This window comes from Hyalella azteca, unplaced genomic scaffold, assembly GCF_000764305.2.
Source record: "Hyalella azteca isolate HAZT.00-mixed unplaced genomic scaffold, Hazt_2.0.2 contig14024, whole genome shotgun sequence".
Lineage (NCBI taxonomy): Eukaryota > Metazoa > Arthropoda > Malacostraca > Amphipoda > Hyalellidae > Hyalella > Hyalella azteca.
The window spans coordinates 86057-108338 of record NW_025943925.1 but is presented as its reverse complement, the minus strand read 5'-3'; the positions used below and the strand labels follow the sequence as shown (position 1 = coordinate 108338).

General features: G+C 36.9%; 1 protein-coding gene across 1 annotated transcript in view; it reads left to right on the top strand.

Annotated features, from left to right (window-relative positions):
* The window catches only part of LOC108676488 (homeotic protein ocelliless-like), a 37309-nt gene that overhangs the window by 7158 nt on the left and 7869 nt on the right, over nt 1–22282 (top strand). Inside the window, exons 5-8 of the mRNA XM_018164568.2 lie at nt 491–592; nt 12880–13008; nt 13866–14055; nt 16424–16823. Coding sequence (XP_018020057.2) covers nt 491–592; nt 12880–13008; nt 13866–14055; nt 16424–16823 — 821 coding nt within the window. The remainder of the gene's footprint in view (nt 1–490; nt 593–12879; nt 13009–13865; nt 14056–16423; nt 16824–22282) is intronic.

Here is a 22282-nt window from a genome sequence, read left to right as displayed (position 1 = left end):
TCATATTAAAATTACTAGAATCAAATCTTAATAATTTTGAAGCTAGCTGGTGCACATTACAGACCAAAAAAATGAACGACTTAAGGCTGTTGAAATTTACTTCGAACGAAAAAAACAACGTCTGCGGCAATCATTCAATTACGTGCAATTTGTTGATTATTTTATTTTACCCAACATTGCACCCATTATCTCACTTTTTGTTCACCCATCCTTTCACCCTCCACTTCACACCTCACTTCACCCATCACTTCACACATCACTTCACCCATCACTTCACACATCACTTCACCCATAACTTCACCCATCACTCCACACATCACTTCACCCATCACTTCCCATCACTTAACCCATCACTTCACCCATCACTTCACCCATCACTTCACCCATCACTTCACCCATTTCATTACCAATCAATTCACCCATCACTTCACCCATCACTTCACCTATCACTTCACCCATTATTTACCCATTATTTCACCCACCCTGGCAGCTGGAGGAGCTGGAGAAGGCGTTCGCCCAGACGCACTACCCCGACGTGTTCACCCGCGAGGAGCTTGCCATGAAGATCAGCCTGACGGAGGCGCGGGTGCAGGTGAGTCATCATCACCCAGAGGAACTGAGTCATGACTGAGACTCAGTTCAAGTAATTCACTTTTTAATTAATTATTGATTCGCTTTCATTAAATTCTCTATGCGATTAATTAATTAATTCACTTTTTTGCTCTTTTGTGGGTCATTATGACCCAGTTTAGCCGCACATCAAAGTGGCATATCAGTTCCACTCATATCATATTTCGCGTGAATTTGTTGGTTTAAAATTCAAATTTTTAGAGGTTTCTGTACGGTGATGAAAATAAGCTACGTCTTGCTGCCGATTATAAGTTGACAGTAAATGAATAGATAATAGTTACGTGACGTTTTAAAGAGGTGTTTCATGTAGATAAATGGAGTATTTAAAAGAAAAATTCATGGAAATCGGCAGATGTTTGGAGCGGAAGTTTTGGAGGATAAGGTAATTTCATGATGATAAACTGATAGCCTTATGAGAAAATTCATGGAGACAAATCGGCATTTAAGGAGAAATAAGAATAACTTTCGCTATATATATATTAATGTGCCAGTTATCATAACTTTAAATTATTTATTCTAATGTGTTAGTAAACCTCAATTCTGATTTTTATATTAATATGCAATATTTATAGTTACTTTTTTCGATGTTAATAATGACAATTAATAATAAATAACAGCGCTAAGATGTTATGAAGAAATTTTGCGATGACAAAGGTAGTAAATATGCGAGTTTAAATTATTCTAGTAAAGAATATTATTAATTAATTGTTATGAATTGATTACAACAGTTCCACAAAAATAATTTGCAGTGAAGAATATTAATTAATGTTGAAACACGATCAGCAAATCAACTAAAAACGCATAAAAAAGTTCAAAAATAGCAGAGCGAGAGCATCCAATTTTTCTCGTCGTTTCCCCGCAGTTTTGGCGAGTCATAATTCGGACAAACTTTTTCCACTATCATTTTTATTCGGCCTAAACTCGGAAAATTCACTAAAAGAAATTGTAGAAGTTTGTTAGTGGACGTAGAGCCTTTTTGTAATTACATTGCGAGATGAGTTAATTCTTTTGAAGGACTTGACTGTGAACCCGTCGAAACTTGGGCTGAAATATAATTGTTCCTATTAACTTTGGAGGCGGACTCGAATGAAGCCGAAGTTATTCCGGTTTTTGCGCTGCGGATGTCAGAGTCCGGCAACAAATTCTCCGCTCTGCCTGTCCAGGGGAAAAAAATTATTGGTTTTGAAGGAGAATTTCGATGTGAGAATCTAATTGACAAGTCAAATTTATTGCTTTTCAGGGAAAAAAAGTTCGATAAGTGAATCAAATTTAATATAAAAATTATCTTCCATTAAAAATTTTCAAGGCGAGAATCTAATTCGACGGAAAATATATAATTTCTCTAGGCTAACATTTCTAGAAGTAACAAAAACCTGTAGAATTTAATATTTAAATTCGGAAAAATGAAAGTTATGAACCATTCCTATATGCGAAAAAACACGTAGTGGAGTGGTTTACTTATATTTTACTTCACTCTAAATTTGAAATTATTCAACTGCGTGACCCGAATGCTTATCGTGAGCGTCACAATTTGTATAACAATAAAAAATTTAGTTTGAGATTTGCATATAAAATCAAAAAAAGTTGGATGGAAATATTAACAATTTATGCAGTCATACCAATACCTGCTTATTATATCGTCAATTATTTTATTATTATATCATTAATTCCCTGCAATTGTTCATTTATAAAGCTCATGTTCACACAACAGTTAAAATTGAAATAGCAATTATTGCTGATTCAACTCTTTGGAGTTATAAAACTTACGAATGCTTTCTACATTTGCGCACCATTTCACCACTCACCCAACAGTCACCCATACAGCACAAACGCTCACAATTGAATTCCCACACAGCAGTTACACAAACACGCATTCACAATCACACGGGCGCACATCAATTCCACTCGTATAAACACAGCAATCACACAAACCCACACAGAAATTATACAAACGCTGACAAATTTAGCTCACTGCCACACAGCAATTACACAAACGCTCACAAATTCAGCTCGCATCCACACAGCAATCACACAAACCTCCTCCAACAAGCACGGAGCAAAGTTTGTGTGTTTGTTTCCTCCAAAAATGTAGCCGAAAAGTCGGCAACATTTGGCGCAGGCAAGTCGGCGTCTCGAGACACCGACTTAAGAAATAATCGCTTTACGCTGCCGGGGCGGACATTTGTTGTCGCTGCGCCGTAACCTGAGACCAGTCCTGGATAATTAAGTTCTTATCATGTGTCTTCGTGAAATTAGTGATGGGGGAGGGGGGATGGGAGAATAGGGGTAGTGGGGTAGGTAGGGGTTGTGACTGGTGACTGGTATAGGTGGTGGTGACTGTGAGTGGTGAATGGTAGGTATAGGTGGTAGTGACTGTGAGTGGTGAATGATAAAGTTGTTGGTAACTAGTATAGGTTGAAGTGTGGAGGATGGTGAATGGTATAAATGACGAGACAGGTTAAGGTGGCAGTAGTGTAAGTGTCGAATGAATAGTGAGAAGTGTGCTGTGTGTACTGCACATTTGTGTACTGTACAATTATCATTAATAGTTCTGCTATCAGTGCGAGCTGATATTCAGCCTGTGATATAATGATAATGATTATACCATTGTATATTAAGCCTGTAATATAATGACAATGTGCGCATATAACTTTTTGTGTAAGAGGAGTGGGGAAGTTGGGAGGTGGGGCAGGACGAGGGAGACGAAGAAGGGAAGTGTAGCTCCCCAGGGACGGGGAATAGAGCAAGTTTGTTATGAGGTTTGCGGGCAAATTGACTGCGGAGAAACCAACAAAAACAACAAAATTCCGGCATTAAAATTGCGTTCTTTGTTTTCCTTTCAATCTATTAGGTCTTATTCCTCTTGCCCGTCGAAGCTGCGGTTTACAGTTAAAAAATTTCATAAGATGGATTAGATTCATGAAAATATATTGGACTTTACTAAGCAATATTCATTTTCTTATTCATATTAATGAGTAATTAACTCCGTATGCTAAGTCATGTCTACTCAGGCACTACAGATACTGGAGAACAATATGAGAAATAGTCACTAGAAATTAAAAATTTGAATAAAAAATATATTATAAAATAGAACAGGATTGTTACATCCCGCAGAACAATTAGTCTTGACAAACATCCTAAATCTTAATGTCACTTAAATATATTAAATATATATTAAAGTTTTTTCACCATCAGATTTTAGCGCACAAATTAAAAATTTTACTTAGGAACTTCGAGGTGACGTACAAACTTTAGGGTTGTTAAGAAGTAGATTTGCCAGAACCGTGGTATGGCCGTGGTATGGCCGTGGTATGGCCGTGGCAATTGCTCTTTGCGGTGAATTACTCTTACATTTGGATGGCAAGGCGTTGGTGGTGGGGTCTGCGTACTTCCGATGGCAGCTGTGGCAGCGGCACCAAGTTAGATTCAGTTGTAGCAACAGCGGCAAGTTGTATAAATCTGGGCAGCTACCTCGGTTGTGGCAGCAGCTATGGCAAGCAGCATTCCGCTGTGGCAGTTGAGGCAGCTGTAGTAGCTGTGGCATGTGGAACCAGCTGCGGCAGTAGTTGCAACAGTGGCGGTTGTGGCAGCTGTGGCAGCTGGATCTAGCCATTATTCAATTGCATGTTAAGAAGCAGCGCCTCAGAAGCCTTACTCTGGAAAAAGTTGGGGGAGCGTTGGGGAGGCTGGGGAAGGCTGGAGTAGAGTGGGAAGGGCTGGAGGAGGCTAGAGGTGACTGGGGGAGGCTAAGGAGGCTGGATGGGGCTGGGAGAGACTAGAGGAAGCTGGGGAAGGCTGGGGGAGGTTGAGAAAGGCTGGGGGAGGATGGGGGAGGCTGGAGAAGGATGGCCGAAGCTGGCCGAGGCTGGGTGAGGCTGGCAGAGCCTGAAGGAGGCTGGGGGAATTGGGGAGTTAGAATAAGTTGGCTAGGCTGCGTAGAAAACGGGAGAAGACGAGGCTATGCTGGGGAATGTTAATAAGTGAATTGATAGCTTGCGGAATATCGGGAATGCAAATATTAACAGAATGGGAGGAACAGTTAAGGGTTGGGGTTTGGGGATTCTGGTGCGAGATGATTGAGGGGAGGGGGATGAGTTGATGGTGGGGATGAATGGAGGGAGTGGCGATGAATGAGGAGAGTTTGGATGATTTAGGGAAGGAGATAAATAAATGGGGTCAGGCGAACGTTGTTGCCAGTTGACATATCCCCAGTTAACACAGCCCATTTGACACACGCCCCTGGTTGACATAGCCTCCAGTTGACACAACCCCAGTTGACACAGCCCCAGTTGACAGCCGTGAGTTGACTGGAAATTTGGAAAACTGGACACAACCTCCAGGAAATTTCAAACAGCACACGTCGCCAGTTGACACAGCCCAGTTGACATAGTTGACACACGCCTCATTACTGGAGGCTAATAAGCGCACGATTGAGTGAGAGGCTCTCGAGCGTCATCACATTTCTGACATGAATTTGGCATCGGCGAACTGCCGCTTCTAGAGGGTCTTCGGCTGAGAGTCTTTGGCTGAGAGTCTTCGGCTGAGAGTCTTCGGCTGAGAGTCTTCGGCTGAGGGTCTTTGGATGCAGGTCTTTGGCTGAGGGTCTATGGCTGAGAGTCTTCGGCTGAGGGTCTATGGCTGAGAGTCTTCGGCTGAGGGTCTATGTCTGAGAGTCTTCGGTTGATTCGGGTCTTTGGATGACGGTCTTCGGCTAAGGGACTTTAGATGGGGGTCTTTGGATGAGAGTCTTTGGATGCTGGTCTTCGGCTGAGGGTGTTTGGCTGAGGATTTTTGGATGAGGGTCTTTGGATGAAGGTTTTTGGATAAGGTTCTTCGGCTGATGGTCTATAACTGTGGGTCTTTGGCTTGGAGTCTTTCGATGAGGCTCTTCAGATGAGGGTCTTTGGATGAAGCTCTTTACTGCGAGCATCTTTGTTTACATGCTTGGTCGAGGGAAGAGGGGTGAGGTTGTGTTTAGGTTGGGTGGTATGTGTGGGCGGTGTGTGTACATTGTGTGGGTGTGTGATGTGTGAGAATGGTGTTTGAACATTATTCTGAATGCATGTAGGTAAAAGTTACCTGTAGTGATGAAGCTAATGGTGTTATTATACCTCATCACACCATTAGTGCCTACCTGAACATATATGGTAATGTCACGTTATGTAATAATGTAATATGTTCATTTAACACTATATGGACAGGGCACAATAAGATTAATTTCCCAACAACGGTGAATTATTGTCGGCAATTAGCAGATGCAGTATGTAACTTCCAATTTGCGGATCTGCACATGGATTGATTTTTCAATAGATTTCTAATAATTGATTGCAAAAATTGTGATCTATTACTAAATATAACGCAGAACCATGTATAATGATTACTTTTAATTAAGATCCAAAATTAAATTTCCTCACAAAAGATCCATTCTAAGTTTTTAGTGCTGCCCAACGAATAATTGTTTGCTTGAATTTTGAAATTTTATTAATTTGATTTCCCACAAAATAAAAACGGATCTTTCGATAAAAATTCTTCAACCGATCATTTTTAACGTTATTTTTTCAGTAGAAACAAATATGAATGAAATGTCTGGAAAATTTGCCATTACCCTAATTGCCATATAAGTTTCAGAAAATATCATCTGACACGTAAATGAACTATTGCCAAAAATAGAAGTTCAACTTGATAAATTTTCTGTCTCAAATTTCTGCTTCATTATTTAATTAAGAAGAAAACGTGCGTTAATCTGGACACAATTCATTTAATAAAACAGCTTAGTACAACCATTAGTCTAAAAATTTTTTTTACTAATTAGTATTTGGTATAACTAACAATTAGTATAACAATTTCGTTTAACAACTAGTAATTAGGATAACAAACAATTTGTATAACAATTTAGTTTAACAACTAGTATATAGTAAGACAAATAACTAGTATAACAATTTAGTTTAATAATTAGTATTTAGGAAAACAGACTATTAGTATAACAATTTTCATAAATAAATCTCATCAAACATACTCCAGAATCAAGAACAAATTATTCAAAAATTTAAAGAAATGAACTATACATATATAACGTCATCAATCTCTACTTGCATCAGAAATAGAAGTGTTGGCAGAACATTTCCAATTTTCCCGAGCCCATACGCCTGCGCCAATCAAGCCAATAGCCCAAGCCGTCTCAATTGTGCGGCGTCCAATACGCCAATGACGCCCCGATCAAATCTCGTCCGCTAATGAGAGCCTCAGTCTCATTAGCGAGCTGACAAACTCATTAGCTCACAGGCCCGAATATTGGTTCATTTTTGCATTATTGAGGAGCCACTTAAATTGATTCAGAGTCGCGTTGGATTTTTGCCTCGCAAAGTTAGACGGGATTGTCGGCTCGCTGACGAGGCTGACACGCAGGAAAATCAATGGGACGTGTTGTCCAAATATTGGCACATATTCTTACTCACTGCGAGTGAATGTGGCACTGACACAACATTTTGTCGAGCCAAACTTGGTAAGGGTGACCCACAAAAAACAAAAAGTGCATCTCTATTTGGACCAGGTTTATCTCATCGTTTTGAATAAATATTGGGAATATTATTGGTGAGAACTGCCATTATTGGGAATAACGGCAGTTCTCGTGAAATTTACGTCAGAAAACTGTAATTCATAGGACAATTTTCATTTATAGTACTCATCCCTGAGCTAAAATTTTGCAATGAATAAATATGGTTGATTAAGCTACGTTCTTGTTGAAAATAAAGGAAAAATATTTGTTGAGGTTGAAAATTCAAATAAAGGAATTATTTGAACTTCCCTGAACGAATGTTTCAAGTCAAATAATGATGAAAATTTTCGAGTTTAAAATTGAATAATATAATAGTACTAGAATGCGAGGAATCAATGATCGTTTTCGGTGTTTGGAATCAATTCTTTTGGATTAAATTTTGTTATATATGACTTAATAAAGTCACGCTTCCAACATCAGTTTGCGTGCGTTTTAAATTTCATCTTAAAAATGAAAATGATAGGATGCTATTTTCATTGAGAAAAATAGGGACTTTTTTGTTCTATAACAGGTTAGTACAAACAAAAGAAAATCATATAAGCGTACAACTGATTTTAAAGTTTACTTTAAGATGCTATGAGCTCATATCCAGAATTTGAAGGTCTTATAAATTGTTTGGGCTCATTTCGAGCATTTGAAACTTCATTCAAGCTAATTTAGACATAAATTCCTGTATTTTAACATTTATTTCAGCATTTGAATATCAATTCCAATATTTAAACACTAAACCCAGAATTTGGACGTTAAATCTAGACATTTCTCGTTAATTTTCCACTATTTAATTCATTTCCAAGATTTCGTGATTATTTTCTGTATCCCAGCACTCATACTATAGTTTACATATATAGGCCTTACATCCGTAGATTATTATATTAGTGTTCTTCACATCTCATACTTCAACTTACATACATTTTTCATAGATTTGTGATAGCATAGAATGCAATTACAATGCAACAGCTCCCACCAGGCATATAACGTAAAAATAACGTTAATTAAACGTGATTTCAACGATATTCACGTTTTTTTAACGTCATTTCCCAGGATGGAGAGTTCATTTCAAGTGCTGCAGAGCGCAGCGCCCTGAGATCGTCTAACTTGTGGTTGGAAGAAGCGAATTTTATCGCACTAAGTTCTTTGCAACGTAAAAAAACTGTCGACATCAAAGACGATTTAAATTCATGGGAATTTTACAAGTGCTCTGGGCTTGGTGTAGTTCACTGAATGTTTGCATCCAACTTCCTCACTCAAAAAGTTTTTGGACAGATTTGATGGAGTTGTAGAAGCCGTGCTTCAACATTTAGAAATTAGAAAATCAACATACGGTTGTTGCTCATGAAGCCATTATGATGAACTCCATCTCGAAGACACTTATAGACATAGAAGTTGTAGACATAGAAGTTGTAGACATAGAAGTTGTAGACGTAGAAGTTGTAGACATAGAAGTTGTAGACATAGAAGTTGTCTATGTCTACATAGACACAGAAGTTGTAGACGTAGAAGTTGTAGACATAGAAGTTGTAGACATAGAAGTTGTAGACATAGAAGTTGTAGACATAGAAGTTGTAGACATGGAAGTCTTATACAAAGAAGTTGTAGACATAGAAGTTGTTGACATAGAAGTTGTAGACATAGAAGTTGTAGACATAGAAGTTGTAGACATAGAAGTTGTAGACATAGAAGTTGTAGACATAGAATTTGTAGACGTAGAAGTTGTAGACATAGAAGTTGTAGACATAGAAGTTGTAGACATAGAAGTTGTAGACATAGAAGTTGTAGACATAGAAGTTGTAGACATAGAAGTTGTAGACATAGAAGTTGTAGGCATAGAATTAGCAGACAGAAGTTGTAGCTACACTATAGTTATATAGACATAGACGTTATAGCTACCTGTGAAACCCAATACATATGTAGGGCATATAAACATTTAATTTTACTTACATACATATATCTGTTGTTATATGCAATTCCGGAGAGACAGCTAGATTCCTCTTTTACTCTGGATGGAACGATAGATTTTCATTTAATTGTTTCTCATATATCTATGATTGGCCAAGTGGTTGAGATCATTTTGATTCGAGCAGTGAGTTGCGGGTTCGAAACCCGCAGCTAGCTGTGAACAATTGGCCGAGTATGGAATCACCGACAAATCAAAATATGAATTCATCTTCTACGCTGCTATATCATTAAGTTATATTATTGAAATATATTATTTATGCATAGCATTTTTGATACTTAAGAGAGTGTTATAAATAGTGGCCAATATTAAATTATTCTTTTATAGATATTTTTCCGTTGCTCTTTCAATTGATCTTTTTTTGAACTCATCAGTCTCCATTTTATTTTTAATTTTTTACCGTCTTTCTTATTTTTTATTACGATTAATTATTCCTACGATTCTTTAGTGTATTAGTTTGTAAAAATCTTCTTGTATTTATTTACAAAATAGGTTCCATGCTGCCATACGTAAACACATTATACAAAATACGTACAAAATACAGCTGCTGCTACACATATACACAAATATCTTTCCCTCATCACGTATATATTTCCCTTAATTCTTTTCCCTGACTGCACATCATTTATTTCTGCCGCCCCTACATCGTCGCCCTCACGTGCACGTCTCTGAGGGGCGCACTTCACGTGACGCGTGGCGCGCATCTCTCGTCACGCGCACGTCACGTGCACGCGTCACGACGCATGCCGCTACGTCGTGCACGTATTGCACACAACAACATTATAGAATTACGTGCATTAACACGGTGATATTACGTGCATTAACACGGTGATATTACGTGCATTATCACGGCAATATTACGTGCATTAAGACGGCAATATTACGTGCATCAACACGGTAATATTACGTGCATTAAGACGGCAATATTACGTGCATTAACACGGTAATATTACGTGCATTAACACGGTAACATTACGTGCATTAACATGGCAATATTACGTGCATTAACACGATAATATTGCTTCCGTAAATATTGCAATAGGGAAATCATTGACCAAAAGTCGTTGTTTACCTTAGAATTAAAATCAAAGGTGAAATTAGAACAATAAGGTTAAAATGTAGCGTATTCTTTTGCAAGTATTTTGCTTTCAATGCACGCTGATGAATTTCACTACACGCTGATGAATTTCAATGCACGCTTATGAATTTCAATACACGCTGATGAATTTCAAATCACACTGTTGATTTTCACTCGACGCTGATAAATTTCAGTCCACGCTGATGAATTTCAAATCACTCTGATGAATTTCAAATCACACTGATGAATTTCACTCCACGCTGATGAATTTCAATGCACGCTAATGAATTTCAAATCACTCTGATGAATTTCAATACACGCTGATGAATTTCAAATCACACTGATGAATTTCATTCCACGCTGATGAATTTCAATGCACGCTGATGAATTTCAATGCACGCTGAAGAATTTCACTCCACGCTGATGAATTTCAATGCACGCTGATGAATTTCAAATCACGCTGATGAATTTCACTCCACGCTGGTGCATTTCAATGCACGCTGATGAATTTCAATGCACGCTGATGAATTTCAATGCACGCCTGATAAATTTCAAATCACGCTGATGAATTTCAATGCACGCTGATAAATTTCAAATCACGCTGATGAATTTCAATACACGCTGATGAATTTCTCTACACGCTGATGAATTTCAATGCACGCTGATAAATTTCAAATCACGCTGATGAATTTCAAATCACTCTGATGAATTTCAATACACGCTGATAAATTTCAATGCACGCTGATGAATTTCAAACCACTCTGACGAATTTCAATACACGCTGATGAATTTCAAATCACACTGATGAATTTCACTCCACACTGATGAATTTCAATGCAAGCTGATGAATTTCAATGCACGCTTATGAATTTCACTCCACGCTGATGAATTTCAATGCACGCTAATGAATTTCAAATCACTCTGATGAATTTCAATACACGCTGATGAATTTCAATGCACGCTGATAATTTCAAATCACTCTGATGAATTTCAATACACGCTGATGAATTTCAATTCACACTGATGAATTTCACTCCACGCTGATGAATTTCAATGCAAGCTGATGACTTTCAATGCACGCTGATGAATTTCACTCCACGCTGATGAATTTCAATGCACGCTGATGAATTTCAAATCACACTGATGAATTTCACTCCACGCTGATGAATTTTAATGCAAGCTGATGAATTTCAATGCACGCTGAAGAATTTCACTCCACGCTGATGAATTTCAATGCACGCTGGTGAATTTCAATGCACGCTGATGAATTTCACTCTGCGCTGATGAATTTCAATGCACGCTGATGAATTTCAAGACACGCTGATGAATTTCAAGACACGCTGATGAATTTCAATACACGCTGATGAATTTCAATACACGCTGATGAATTTCAATGCATGCTGCTGAATTTCAAGACACGCCGCTAACACGCTTATAGCAGTTCTCCACGACCGCAACATAACACAATACGAAATTCAGTAGTACGTGCTTCTTAATTGCACTTTATGCTCTAATGTCTATTAATCAATATTCATTATTGTCAATCATTCAATCAATGTTAATGATTGTCTATCAATCAATGTTAATCATCGGCTATCAATTAATATTAATGATTGTCCACCAATCAATATTAATGATTGTCCATCAATGAATGTTAATCACTGTCTATCAATCAATATCAATGATTGTTTACCAGTAAATGCTATTGATTTGCTATCAATCAATATTAATCATTGTCTATCAGTCAATGTTAATGATTTTTTATCAATCAATGATAATAATTGTCTATCAATCAATATACAATAACAATTCATGCAATTATTTCTCTATTGCTCCTTAATACACACACACAGCACCACATTACACGCACACAACGACAACATGAACTCTCAATATGAAGCTCTCTAGCACAACAATTTAGGCTAAAATTGTTTTCAAAATGCGCCTGTAAAACAATCACTATTCGTACTTATATCGTTAGTCTGTTTAAATCGTAACTTCATCAAGACTATAGAAGGCAAAGAATATGAAAAGTAACTTCATCAAATCTTCAATGAAAACATCATTTTTATTGACGATACGATATGACTTAACTTCGCGTCTTTTTCGCTTTCAAATCCCCAACAGTCTGATATTCCCTAAGAACTCCTCTAAAACAATCACTATTCATTTAACGCACCAACTACACAACACACCCAACAACACTCGTATATTCCCTCACTAAGAACAACACACGCATAACTCGTGCGCCACGTGAGGCTCTCCAACTCACGTGTCTGGGCCGTACATAGCAGCGCCCTCTGTTGACGCCACGTGGCGGCAGGCGCCCAACAAAGCAATAAGTGATCCTTAAATAAAGCTGTGTGATCAGCTATTAAAATCTATTAAATGGAAGCAAGTCTATTGAATGCGGAGCTGATCCAATGGTTCACACGTGACTTTAAGAGCCTAAGTGATAATGATAAGTGATATAAATTTATAGTTAATGATAGTCATGAATACGCAGGATTAATGTAATGATCAGTGCGAAAGCAGTGTTAAAGTATTCTTTTGCATTATACATTGTTCCTCATAATATTGGATTTTATTATAACATTACAAAATTCCAGTTTATTGGATTTATCACCATTTTTCACTAAATAATAATATTTCTACCGACAGGTTTGGTTCCAGAACCGACGCGCCAAGTGGCGTAAGTCTGAGCGCCTCAAGGAAGAGCAACGCAAGCGAGACTCCGGCGCCGGCGCAGCGCCGGACGAACACCCCAACGCCGGCGCCGATTCTGCGCAGGTTATGCTCGATATTTGCTCTGTGATTGAATCTTAATGTTTCCATTAATTTATTCTTTAAGTATCCATTTAATTTCCCCCAATTTAATGTTTAATATCCAACATTATATTATTTAAGTACCTCTTTATTAACCATTACTTTTTTCTTTAATTAACCTTTGTCAATTATTTTCATTTTATTTTAGAGTAACTCTTAAATTCTCAAAAGTTCAATCATTAATTGACTCTTAAATATCCGTAAATTTACTATTTAATGAATTTTTTAATATACAATAATTGAATCCATGATTAATTTTATAATATCCATTAATTAATAATATCCATTAATTAATAATATCCAATTGGATATTAATATCCATTAATATGCAATTAGCTCTTTAATATCCATTAATTTACTCTATAATTAATTAACAAATATCAAACAATTTAGCTTTAATAACCTTAATTCTACAGAAATTCAGCTCTATCCTCTCAACAATATCATATAAAGCGTACAAATAAAACAACCTAGCGGGAAGGACGCTAAAAAGTCGACGTTTCATTGTTCCATAAATGTTATAATAACTCAAATATTCGCATTATATAATTAGTGAGGTTTAATACTTTTATTTTACCTATAAACTTATTTTGTGTTGAAAAAACACATGGATAACTTATGAGAAACTGGACAGGGAGAGAAAATTATGTTCCTGATATTATTTATTATTTTGTTATTGGGAAAGTTTGTTATTGTTATGTACAAATTATTATTAGGAAAGTTATTGCTATTTACAATTAATTATTAGGAATATTATTGTTACTATATTTCATTAACACAATTATAATTAATATTAAAATAATCAATGGTGGTGCCAGCAGACTGGTGCAGGTGATGATGTGGAGGTGGAGGCTGAGGGTGATGACGATGGTGGTGATGCTGGACGTGATGACGTGCGCATCACCGACGCTGAGATGTTACTTCATCACCCTCTTGCGGTGCTCACTCACCAGCATCACCTGCATCACCACCACCATAACCTCACCAGCACCGCTGACAACAGTGATGAAGGTGATAGAGTCATTGTTTGTTTATTTAATAATATTCACTTATTTTATTTAAAAATTATAGAAAATTTGATCAAAATTTTAGAATTATCATGAGATTTTCAAACAATTTCAGCATAAAATATCGTGGTTTTTAATGTTATCGACCAAGAAGAATGTTTTAATGTTATATCTCTCTGAAGTTATTATCTTTATATCTCACTGAATTAATAATGATGATGTACTAATATAATGCATCATTCTATTTATTGTACTAAATTACTCGCCCCTCCCCCCCCTGTCCCCCACCGCTGAGGGGAAATCGACCCCCTCGCCTCCCCATAAAACTGAAAGGTAAGCAAATTCCAAAGCAAAACTTTACTGTAAAAATCTTCCTTACAAACTGTAGTAAAATAATTTCGTAAATAAGGCATTTTTTTATTAAATTGTGATCTATGTGAAGATAGACTAATACACTAACTTTAAGATGTAAATAAAATATCTACAATCTTATAAATGATTTAATAATCGACCTGAAATATTCGGAGAAAAGTAGACTCAGTTCAAGTATTGTTATATATATAGAAGCGCTTGACATCACAAACACGCATGTTACCTACTTGGATACTACTAATACTTGGATCTTACTATTCCCCTTTATTATTACGTATTATCATCTTTACCTTGACGAAACTAACGGATATAACAATTAACGGATTAATCGCCATAAAGCCTCATCTCTTTATCCTGCCTAAGGATTTTTGAAGCTGTTAAGCGGAGCGACAGTCAGTGTCTTGATACTGTAAAGGATACACACTCGGGTATTATTATTCAGATATTCAAGCATTCATACACTCTGGTATTCAGACACTCTGGTATTCAGACACTCTGGTATTCAGACATTCGGGTATTCAGACATTCAGGTATTCAGACATTCTGGTATTCAGACACTCGGGTATTCAGACATTCTGGTATTCAGACACTCGGGTATTCAGACATTCAGGTATTCAGACACTCGGGTATTCAGACATTCAGGTATTCAGACACTCGGGTATTCAGACACTCTGGTATTCAGACACTCGGGTATTCAGACATTCAGGTATTCAGACACTCGGGTATTCAGACATTCAGGTATTCAGACACTCGGGTGTTCATACATTCTGGTATTCAGACACTCGGGTGTTCATACACTCTGGTATTCAGACACTCGGGTATTCAGACATTCAAACAGTTGAAAGACATTAAAGTGACAAGGCATTTGGGTTTCTTTATATTAATGTCATTGAAATAATAAAACATATATATTGGTTGTACATAAAAATATAGCTTATTTACATTTTATGTTTTTTTAATTGGTATGTTTTATATGAAGCGATTACGTATATATCACGACAGATGATTAATTATGTAATGACGATCCTAAATGAAATACGAAGTTCTTATACCATTTTAATTATTAATCGATAACTTCACTGTTATCATGAAAAATATAAATTACCAATTCGATCATCATCACATAATATATGCATACAATTTTAATGTATGCTCACAATAGATAACAAGTGATAAATATATAATATACTAAATTAGATTTTGTAACTATTACATTTCCTTGACAAGGGATCCTCATTTTTTCGAAATATCTTCATAAATTATAACATCATTATTTAAATGCTAATTTTTTAATAAAAACCGCCTGCTTTTATGAAACAAAGATATTAGTAACTAATTATGTGCTTGATGATAATAAATAATTTGAAACCACGACCTTTTTCACTAAAATTTAGTGAGAAATTTAATTATTGGAGTTCTCCAATTTATCATGTTTTCTTTGTTAGTTACATTTAATTAAATGTAAATAGAAAGTTAAGCGGCTTTTTTCAATGAATTAACCTCATTTGCCGAACTTTAGGAGTGTGTTGTTTGTTAGAACCAAAGTTGAAAAATATAGCGACGAAAATAATTGATTGAATACTTGAAGTTTCGCGGAATGTCGTATACATAAAATTAACAATTCCTATTCAATTAACACTGAAACCCCAAATAAACAATTTTTTTTCATCTTTTTAGAATTTTTCAACTGGGATGATCTAAAATTCAAAAAAAAGTTTTCATAGTAAGAGTTGGGCCCCGGAAATGAGTACTAAAAAGCTTCATTTTGAGGGAGTGAAGCAGGTCTCTTTAGCCTGCCTAACGATGCTTGAAGCTGCTAAGCGGAGTGAAGAGTCGGATAGACGCTAATTAGAGTCAGCGTGACGTAATTACGCCCCTAAGTTTGTTCATCAGAGGCAGCGACTGATGCTCGTTGCCGCCGTAATTGGCAGCCTTATTACAGCGGCTCCAACGCTGCCATTGTACGTTATTTCTTAGCCGCAGGGCCGCGGCCGCTACAGCCGCTACCGCGGCGGTGAGGCCGGCGTCGCCGCAGCGCAGCGCTGCCTCGCATGCCGACGTGCCGGTGTCGGCGACGGTCTGCCCGCCAATCCTGCGGCCCTCCGGCTTCGTCGGGGCAGGGCTTGGCTCGTCGGCCCTAGGAGGGGCGGGTCTTGGCTCGTCGGCCCTAGGAGGGGCGGGTCTTGGCTCGTCGGCCCTAGGAGGGGCGGGTCTTGGCTCGTCGGCCCTCGGAAGTGCCGGTCTTATCTCTTCTTCCTTAGGAGGGCCAGGAGGACTTGGCTCATCGGCCTTAGGAGGGGCGTGTCTGACCGGCCAAGGACTGGGCGGGACCGGCTTGAGCGTCGCCGGCATCACGGGATCATCGTTCGTCCCTCATCTATTCCCCTCATTGTTAGAGAGGTGAGTCGTGGTGACTCAGGCCGTCCGCCCCTCACCACGTGCTGCTACACGGCCTAATTAAAATTCCTCCACTTGTCTCATTGAAATTACTTAGGCCTATTGGCTCAATCAGCAAACTTTCTGCAGCGTGGGACTTTGATAGGAGGATGTGATACTTGGGCCCTCGGGCCCCTTACATCGCTGGCTCTGTTAATGGAGCGAGATTCCCTTAAGTCCAAATGCTTCGTTAACCTTAACTTGAGCTAACTGGGAAAATTAAACAACAGAGAGCTAATTAAACAACGGTGAGCTAATCAAACAACGGATAGCTATAAAGTAATAGATTAAAACTGAACGATAGAGAGTAAATTAAACAATAGAGAGTAAATTAAACAATAGAGAGCTGATTACACAATAGAGAGCTGATTACACAATAGAGAGCTGATTACACAATAGAGAGCTAACGAAACAACAGAGAGCTAATTAAAAATAGGAGAACTAATTAAACAGAAGAGAGCTAATAAAGCAGAAGAGAGTTAACCAAACAAAAGAGGGCCAATTAAACAGAAAAGAGCCAATTAAACAACAGAGACATAATTGAAGAAAGATGAGCTATTATTATTGTACAAAAAGTTTATGAAAGTACAGCTACCTAATTGAAGAAGAAATTATTACAGATCATATAATTTTATTATAGACCATAAATTTTTATTACAGATCATGAACTATTATTGCTGATCATTTATAAATCTGATCACATAATCAAATTTGTTCCAATATGTTGTATCTAATCGCAATGTTGATCAATGTTAGTTAATCTGTGCGCGAATAATTGATTGCATTGATCATTAGTTTTAATTGCTGCCAAATCTAATCAAATCTCATATAACGTAGTCGATAAAATTATAAATAAAACTTATTAGATTAAACATATATTTGGATAAAAGTTTAATTTTTAATAATTTCTTAAAAAAAATATATATATATATTTTTATAGCCTTGCTATCCATGCTTGGCATCCAGCTTATGTTATGTCCAGCTTTTGATTATGTTGAGCAATTATAGGACGTTAGCCCAGATTTTCTGATATCCCGTCATCCTGAATTCCTGAATCCCGTTAATAAAAACAAATTTAAGATAATTAATTGTTTATCTAAAAACATCTTTCAAACCCGTTTTTTTGTTCTGAATAAGAACTCAAATTTTACTCTTATTCCAAATAATAAAGAAAATAATAATATTTTTCATATTAAATTTATACATGTCAATTTGAAAATCAATAAATGGTAAATTGGCCACAAACGCGCCTCTACAGATGAGCCCAAATTTCATACAACCTATACAGACCAATTAAAATATAAATTTTCAAATAAAATATTGATGACGGTAAATCATTTACATAAATTTGTTCAATTGAAGTTTACGGTTAACTGCGCCAGTTTCTCACCTATAAAATTAATAAAAAAAATTTAACGGCATGAATTTACTTTTAGTGATTTAAATCTAGTGTGTATGCTATATATATAACGGTATATGCAACATATACTGTACTGCGATGTATACTGGGAATAAATCGCCACACAGTAAATCACATCAACAACGGGAGCTTCGCAGTTACACTGTATACTGTATAGTGTATAACTCATGTATAGATCATATATCAAACACAGCACTTGTATCAATAGATCATAAACATTAATATGATACTGAGTCTTCGGGTAGCGATGCTCAGTACATAAATATTCTTGAGTCTGTTATTATGAACATTTCTGGAAATTTAGTAAGGAGCTTAAAATAATGATGATAATTATAAGGTAGGAATATAATGATGATAGTTATAATGTAGGAATATAATGATGATAGTTATAATGTAGGAATATAATGATGATAGTTATAATGTAGGAATATAATGATGATAGTTATAATGTAGGAATATAATGATGATAGTTATAATGTAGGAATATAATGATGATAGTTATAATGTAGGAATATAATGATGATAGTTATAATGTAGGAATATAATGATGATAGTTATAATGTAGGAATATAATGATGATAGTTATAATGTAGGAATATAATGATGATAGTTATAATGTAGGAATATAATGATGATAGTTATAATGTAGGAATATAATGATGATAGTTATAATGTAGGAATATAATGATGATAGTTATAATGTAGGAATATAATGATGATAGTTATAATGTAGGAATATAATGATGATAGTTATAATGTAGGAATATAATGATGATAGTTATAATGTAGGAATATAATGATGATAGTTATAATGTAGGAATATAATGATGATAGTTATAATGTAGGAATATAATGATGATAGTTATAATGTAGGAATATAATGATGATAGTTATAATGTAGGAATATAATGATGATAGTTATAATGTAGGAATATAATGATGATAGTTATAATGTAGGAATATAATGATGATAGTTATAATGTAGGAATATAATGATGATAGTTATAATGTAGGAATATAATGATNTCAGTTACTTCCTCGACTAATTACCTCTCTCAGTTACTTGTCCTGCCCATCTTCAGCATTAGATATATGCTTGTCCTCTGAAAACCTAGCAGAAAATTCACATTTTATTTCGAAAAATTATATTGGAATTTCTTCTAACAAGTAGGTATTCGAGAAACCTTCTTCAGAGCCATTTAACATTTCTTATAAACATAACTAGAAAATTCAAAGTTCATGAAAATCACTCAAATAGTTACTTGTTAAAGTAGCGAGAAAATTCTCACCATCCTTACTTCTTCCTCTCCCTCTATCACTCCCTCTCTCTCCCTCCTTCACTCCCACTCTTCCCTCTCTCCCCCTCCTCCCTCTCTCCCCCTCCTTCACTCCCACTCTTCCCTCTCTCCCCCTGACCCACTCTTCCCACCCACCCACCCTCCCCCCCCGCGGGTGTCCACTAGACCACGTGTCCCCTCGGGGCTGCGGTGCTGAGGGATTAGCATGTAAACAAGAGGCTTTATGAGTGGCTTAGGTGGCTTAGTGACAGGCCCTCAGCCTTAACAGCTGGCTTACTGGCTGGCTTACTGGCTGGTTTTCTGGTCATATACCGACTGGCTTACTGGCTGGTTTTCAGGTCATATACCGACTGGCTTACTGGCTGGTTTTCAGGTCATATACCGACTGGCTTACTGGCTGGTTTTCAGGTCATATACCGACTGGCTTACTGGCTGGTTTTCAGGTGATATACCGACTGGCTCACTGGCTGGCTTACAGGCCATACATACCGACTGGCTTATTAGCTGGCTTGCTGGCTGTATTATCGTAAGTGACTTTGATGGCTTAAGTTGATTTATCAAGCCATGGCTCATAAAATAAAAAACAATGATTCATCATTGGTTCACGTCAGTTACTGACTGATAATCATCCCAATGATGTCAATAGTTTTGAAATAAATTTCCGAGTTTCTCCAGAAAGAAAAATATATTCTGATGCGTCATGTGAACAATGGAAATAATTTGCTCTTAACATATTTCTTAATATCGAGAGTTTAGTGAAAAAATAAGGTTTTTTAGAAATGGAATCAAATTTCTAATTATTTTTAAATGATTGCATGATATTTTTTCAAGTTTAAATGTTCTAATTCAACGTTTCTGTTCCTAATAGTTTTATATATTACTTATATAGATTATGAAAAAATATTCGTTCATTGAAACTTTGCGTTGAATCTTGATTGCCAAGGCCCTTTGCAATGATATTTTCGCATAAATTTCGTGTTAAATATTACCTTTGAATTTTGACAGCAAAACTTTGGGTTTAAACTTCACGTTGGAACATTGCCTTGAACTTTGCACCGAACTTTACATAAATACGTTAGGCTTTGCGTTAAAGAAACGAAAACTAAAGCAAATGGGCGAATAGCGTCTAAAAATTCGATATTTTCATCATATCATCGCTCTAAAATAATGTTCAACACGAGAGTTGATTTTGAATATGAGAACAAAAGTATCCATATACCGCATTGGTTGAATTTACATAATTAAATTTTGCGAGTTATACATGCAGCTAAAATCATTATGGGTTGAGAGAGTGAGGAGGGTTGAGAGAGAGGGGAGGGTTGAGAGAGTGAAGAGGGTTGAGAGAGTGGGGAGGGTTGAAAGAGTGGGAAGGGTTGAGAGAGTGGGGAGGGTTGAGAGAGTGGGGAGGGTTGAGAGAGTGGGGAGGGTTGAAAGAGTGGGAAGGGTTGAGAGAGTGGGGAGGGTTGAGAGAGTGGGGAGGGTTGAAAGAGTGGGAAGGGTTGAGAGAGTGGGAAGGGCTAGTGAGGGGTGAGAGGTGAGAGGAGAGGGCTAACCTAGTGAGGGGTGAGGAGAGAGGGCTTGCCTAGTGAGGGGCGAAGGGAGAGGGCTAGTGAGGGGTGAGGGGTGAGGGCTGGCCTAGTGAGGGGCGAGGGGAGAAGGCTAGTGAGGGGTGAGGGGTGAGGGCTGGCCTAGTGAGGGGTGAGGGGAGAAGGCTAGTGAGGGGTGAGGGGTGAGGGGTGAGGGCTTGTTTTACGCTGGTGTTAAGAGCGCTATGATGAGCACAACACATGTTAAGGGAGGCAGGGGTGAGGGCTATAACAAGACACCCCAGCGCACCGCTGATCTCCCCACATGGACCACAGATGGGTTGCTGAGGGAGCATCCCTCTGTAGCTGCTCCTGAGGACGGATTAATCTAATTGATTTCTTTTATCCATCAAAATTGATGCCACCGAAAGCTGTTCAAAGAACAAATGGAGTCCGCAAGCCTCGCAACTTGCGCTTCAGCGGCAAATAATAACAAGAACTTGAGAAAGTTTTTGGTAAGCGAGTGAGTTAGAAATTAAAAATATTGATAGAACCCCATTATAAAAAAATAATAACAAGAACTTGAGAAAGTTTTTAGTAAACAAGTGAATTAGAAAGTAAAAATATTGATAGAACTCCATTATAAAAAAATAATAACAAGAACTTGAGAAAGTTTTTGGTAAGCGAGTGAATTAGAAAGTAAAAATTTTGATAGAACCCCAATATAAAAAAATAATAACAAGAACTTGAGAAAGTTTTTGGTAAGCGAGTGAATTAGAAAGTTAAAATATTGATAGAACCCCACCATAAAAAATAATAACAAGAACTTGAGAAAGCTTGTGGTAAGCGAGTGAATTAGAAAGTAAAAATTTTGATGGAACCACAATATAATATAAAATAATAACAAGAACTGGAGAAAGTTTTTAGTTAGCAAGTGAATTAGAAAGTTAAAATATTGATAGAGCCCCAATATAAAAAAGAAGTAATAAGATGAAATTGAGAAATGTAGTTTGTGAAAGAATTAATTGAAAAGTAACACAATTTATAGACGGCTGGAATGGAAGGATTTAGTTTGGATTGAATTAAAGAAAATAAATTACGAAAAACATGAAAAAATTAAAATGGGTTAGAAAAGTAGTAAAATTTATGGACAGACGGACGGAAAAGATAAAAAAATCT